Source organism: Coffea arabica, chromosome 4e, assembly GCF_036785885.1.
Source record: "Coffea arabica cultivar ET-39 chromosome 4e, Coffea Arabica ET-39 HiFi, whole genome shotgun sequence".
NCBI classification, from domain to species: domain Eukaryota; kingdom Viridiplantae; phylum Streptophyta; class Magnoliopsida; order Gentianales; family Rubiaceae; genus Coffea; species Coffea arabica.
In genome coordinates this window covers 47,222,964-47,227,233 of record NC_092317.1, presented here as the reverse complement: position 1 = coordinate 47,227,233, position 4,270 = coordinate 47,222,964, and the positions used below count along the sequence as shown (strand labels likewise).

Genomic DNA, 4,270 nt, shown 5'->3' with positions numbered 1-4,270 from the left:
CATTTCGTCAGCTATTTTGCTTTCATTTCAGTAATATAGTTTGCATGTTGTTTAGGTATTAAAGTATATATACTTTCTCTATTTCACTGTTCTGCTTTCCAGTTGCTCTATGCCAAGTTTAAAGACTGTTGGTAAGTTGCTCTCTTATTTATTGTTCATTATTGTTTCCGTTTGCGTTTGTTTATTAATTGTTTTCATTCGGCTATCCATTCCTTTGCTGATATTTGTGCTTCGGTTGTTTCCTTTGCTGCATTTGTCCATTCCTTTGCTGATATTGGCTAATTCGATTGTTTCTTTTCCTACATTTGTTGGTTTTTGTGATGTGGGATGCTTGAAATTGAAGTTGTGTGGTTGTTTTTGGATAGGTTCTGGATGCACTAGCATTGCAAGATGATTTTTATCTGAATCTTGTGGACTGGTCCTCGCATAATGTATTGGCTGTGGGATTAGGGAACTGTGTTTATTTGTGGCATGCTTCTAGCAGCAAGGTGAGTCTCCCGGGTTGGACTTTGACACGTGATTTATGAAATGCTGCTATTAAACTTGTTGTGGTGTTTCTTTATGCAGGTAGTGAAGTTGTGTGATTTGGGAATAGATGATAGTGTGTGTTCAGTTGGCTGGGCACAGCGTGGTACACATCTTGCTGTTGGAACTAGCAATGGGAAGCTCCAGGTAATCCAGAATTGCTATATGTTGTTACTAGTGATACACATCTATTGAAGAATTCTTGTTGGAAGGGACTGAGCTTAAGCATGCTTGGATGTTCTCTCTAATGTAGGATGCCTCTTCATTAAGAGCATCAGAATTCGACTTGGTTTTCATTTTCCCATTAACCTTGAATTGGACTACAAATTTGGCTTAGTTTTTAGCGTTCCTGACTCTTAAGTACTTGTCAATGCATTGTGAGGTGGTAGAAAAAAATAGGCACATGAATGTATGAAACTGAGTGAAAATTGCATTCTTAAGTCCATTAATTAAAACTCATGTTTGCAATCCTTGTTATACGATTACTTTGAATTGCTAATGAAGCTAGAATTTGGCGTACGGCATGGATTCATCTATTTACTACACCAAGGACCATGATGTACTTAAGAAAACTATGATTCCCCTTTGGACTCTATCTAACACCATAGAATCACACGGACCAAGTTTCAAGTTCTATTTTGTGATTATTTCTTAAGTTTGTCTTGATAAGGATTCTTAATTCCTTCTAGTTGGAAATCACAAGAATGCTAGTACATATAATGCAATAGCTCGCCGGAAAATGTGCATAGACAATCATTTGAACTCATCATCATAATGCACGCCCTGAGGTGAGAGCCCAAATTGAGTGGCAAATAGCATTGTATGAATTTCTTGTTCTCAGCTTTAGTTGCTCTAGAAGCTCTTTTTCTAAGAAATCAATCTTTCTTTACCTTTGCATCTTATAACTAGTTTTGGTTCTACTTCTCAATTTGAAATGACTTGGTGAGATGCAGAATTCTGTCTTGGATTGCTTTAGCTTTGTCAATTGAGTTAAATTTTATCTTTAAGCTGCAATTTTTACAATATGAGAGTGATAAAAGTGTCACATTGTTTAGTGTCTATTCTAATGCATATAATACTTTATTTTCAATGCAGTCCAGCTTGATATATTTTTCATGAGGAAGCTGTTGGATATGATAATAGAGATGGTTGAAGTCTAACATTGGTGCTACCATCTTTGCTTTAGTTTAGAAATCTATTGCTCTATGTTTTGGGAAGGATATGTATTGGCGATTAGTGCTTGAACTAATTATGTGGGTTTTGAGATCCAATATTTTTCGTTGACTTCTGTTTTGATGAATTTACAGATGTTTATGGCCATATATATAAATTTGTGGTTTCATTCTACGTTAATTTTGCCTTTTGTCAAATTGAATGTTCTGTTATAATTTGTTGGAAATGCTATGGCAATGCTATATTTATAATGGTTAATTTCATCTCTTCAAAACAAAGCTCAGTGACAACCTTCGAAGGTTGTCACTGACATGCAAATTCATTAAGTGACGACTATTGTTGTCATTGAACAATAGGACTGATAGTGACAAGCTCAAGTCGTCACTATAGGTCTCAAATTTGTGACGACTTTTGCTACATTTATGACAAAAACATAGGTGAAACAGTGACAATAAAAGTCATCATAGAATGATACCCATTAGTGACGACTTTCTCTTCGTCATTGAATAACAAGATTCTGTGACGATCTTCAAAAGGTTGTCACTTAGATCCATTTGTGACATAGAATCTGTGACAACCATGTGACAATGAAAAAAGTCGTCACTATATCCATATAATGACGACTTTTTGGCTTTTAGTGATGACATTTTATTGTCACAAAAAGCCGATTTTCTTGTAGTGGCAGGACACCAGGCTGCGCCATGACCAGCTCCGCAGAGCCCAACTGTGCGCCTGATGCATTCGCAACAGCCACGGCATTGCCCACAGCACCAGCAGACCCAAGTAGCGAGAGACCACCCACGCATTGCCCTTTTTCCTTCCCAGTCGTAAATTGCTGCGCCTCGGGCAGCTCCTCAGACACCGCCATGCCTAGCGCCCCAGAACCCAGCTGTCCACCTGGTGGCTCCAACCCATGCACCTGCTCCACCGCGATCGGGACCTCCATCGTTGCCTCCTGCCTTTCTCCGTCCATGCGAGTGTCCTCCCCAGGCATGGGAACTTCCTTCTGCTTAAAACGCTACAGCGGCCTCCCTTTCTCCTCCTGTCGACGGCCCAGCCTGTTAGAACGGGGACCAGGGTGCTTGATGCGGCACTCTTCCTCACTATGACCCTGGTGTAGGCAAAAATTGCAGTACTTTGGGAGATTTTCCGGCACCAAAGACTGCCAAAAAGCCATCCTATCCCTAACCGAAATCCATACCCATCCCGGTAACTCCCTCTGCAAATCCACCTCCACGCAGACGCGTGCTACGCTTGGGCGCGAGCCCACAGCTGTGGCATTATCCACGCAAAGCGAACGACCCAGACATGCCACAATGGAGAAAAGACATTCTTTGTGAAACATGTGTATTGGAAGCTTCGGCAAGGTGAACCAAACCGGCACAAAAGAAGATTCTCTATCCACATGAAACTCAGTCGACCATTTGAAAATTCGCATCGGAACGTCTTGTATGTACCAGATACTACGGGACCAGAGATGATGGTAATTTGCTTCATTTGTCAACCGAATCAGAATATGCCGCCGATCCAACAAACCCAGCGAGAAATCATCCTTCAAATCCAAAGTGCGAAAAAATCTCCTCAGATCCTCCATCATCGGCCGTCCTCTAGAGAACTTGCCCACCAAAGCAAACTGGAAAGGTACTGTGACCCATTCAATGTCTTCGATGGAGAACAGCATAGCCGGCTCCCCTCTATGTGTCGATGTCACCGCCTGCACCTTTGGTCCCCCCGCGGCAGAGGATAAAACAGACACAAACGACTTTGACTGAAAGCCCAAAACCTGCTTCGCCGCGACAACCTCCGCAAACGAGCGAGGGACATCCGTGGCTTCAGATGGCTGGGGAGCCCCCTCCCTCACGACGGAGGAGGGCCTAACGGCCATGCAGGCACGTAAGCCCTAGAATCCGAAACCCTAGAAAGAATATTGGCGGCGAAAGAGTATGAACGAGGTCTCTATTTGACTTTTGTTTACTGTTCTATTGAGTTTATATATATTGTTGTAAGATGTTATAATTTTTAATTGCTTATTGTGATAAAAAAAATTACCAAAATCGGCTTTAGTTATTCGTGATATTTAGGTAGCTATACACTTAAATTATTGTTGGCATGTAAACTTTTCTTTTTTATAATTTGTGTTGGCTCTTTTTAATTAGGTCTTTAATTAGAGAATTCAAGGCTCAACTAAGGAAAATAGAGAAACTTTTATTGTTATAAGTCATTCTCAAATATCAATTATTCTAGCCATCTATTTTGCTTGAATTTTAATATCATTCACTTCTTATTTTGTCAACAATCACATACTTTTTCAAAACTAGTGCTTTTGTCACACCTTAAGTGTGTGTTTATTTTACAAAGTGTATGATTTTTCACTAACATATTAAGTTATTACATTTCATGCTACACATGTAAGTGTTTATTTGGAAAATCTGTAAGTACTATTTTTTTTATAGCAATTTATTGTATTTGAAATTATGGTGGAAAAAAAGAGAGAATGTGAATAGTTTGACTTTGGAAGAATTTATTGTATTGAAACTATGGTGGAAAACAAAAGAGGAAATGTGAATAGTTT

The 4,270-nt window shown here is 39.7% G+C and overlaps 1 protein-coding gene across 1 annotated transcript; it reads right to left on the bottom strand.

Moving 5' to 3' along the window:
• Positions 1-2,716: 2,716 nt before the first annotated feature.
• On the bottom strand, positions 2,717-3,583 carry LOC140005653 (uncharacterized). Its single transcript, XM_072046676.1, has one exon. The coding sequence runs from the start codon at positions 3,581-3,583 to the stop codon at positions 2,717-2,719; it is 867 nt and encodes a 288-aa protein (XP_071902777.1).
• Between the last annotated feature and the right edge of the window lie 687 nt (positions 3,584-4,270).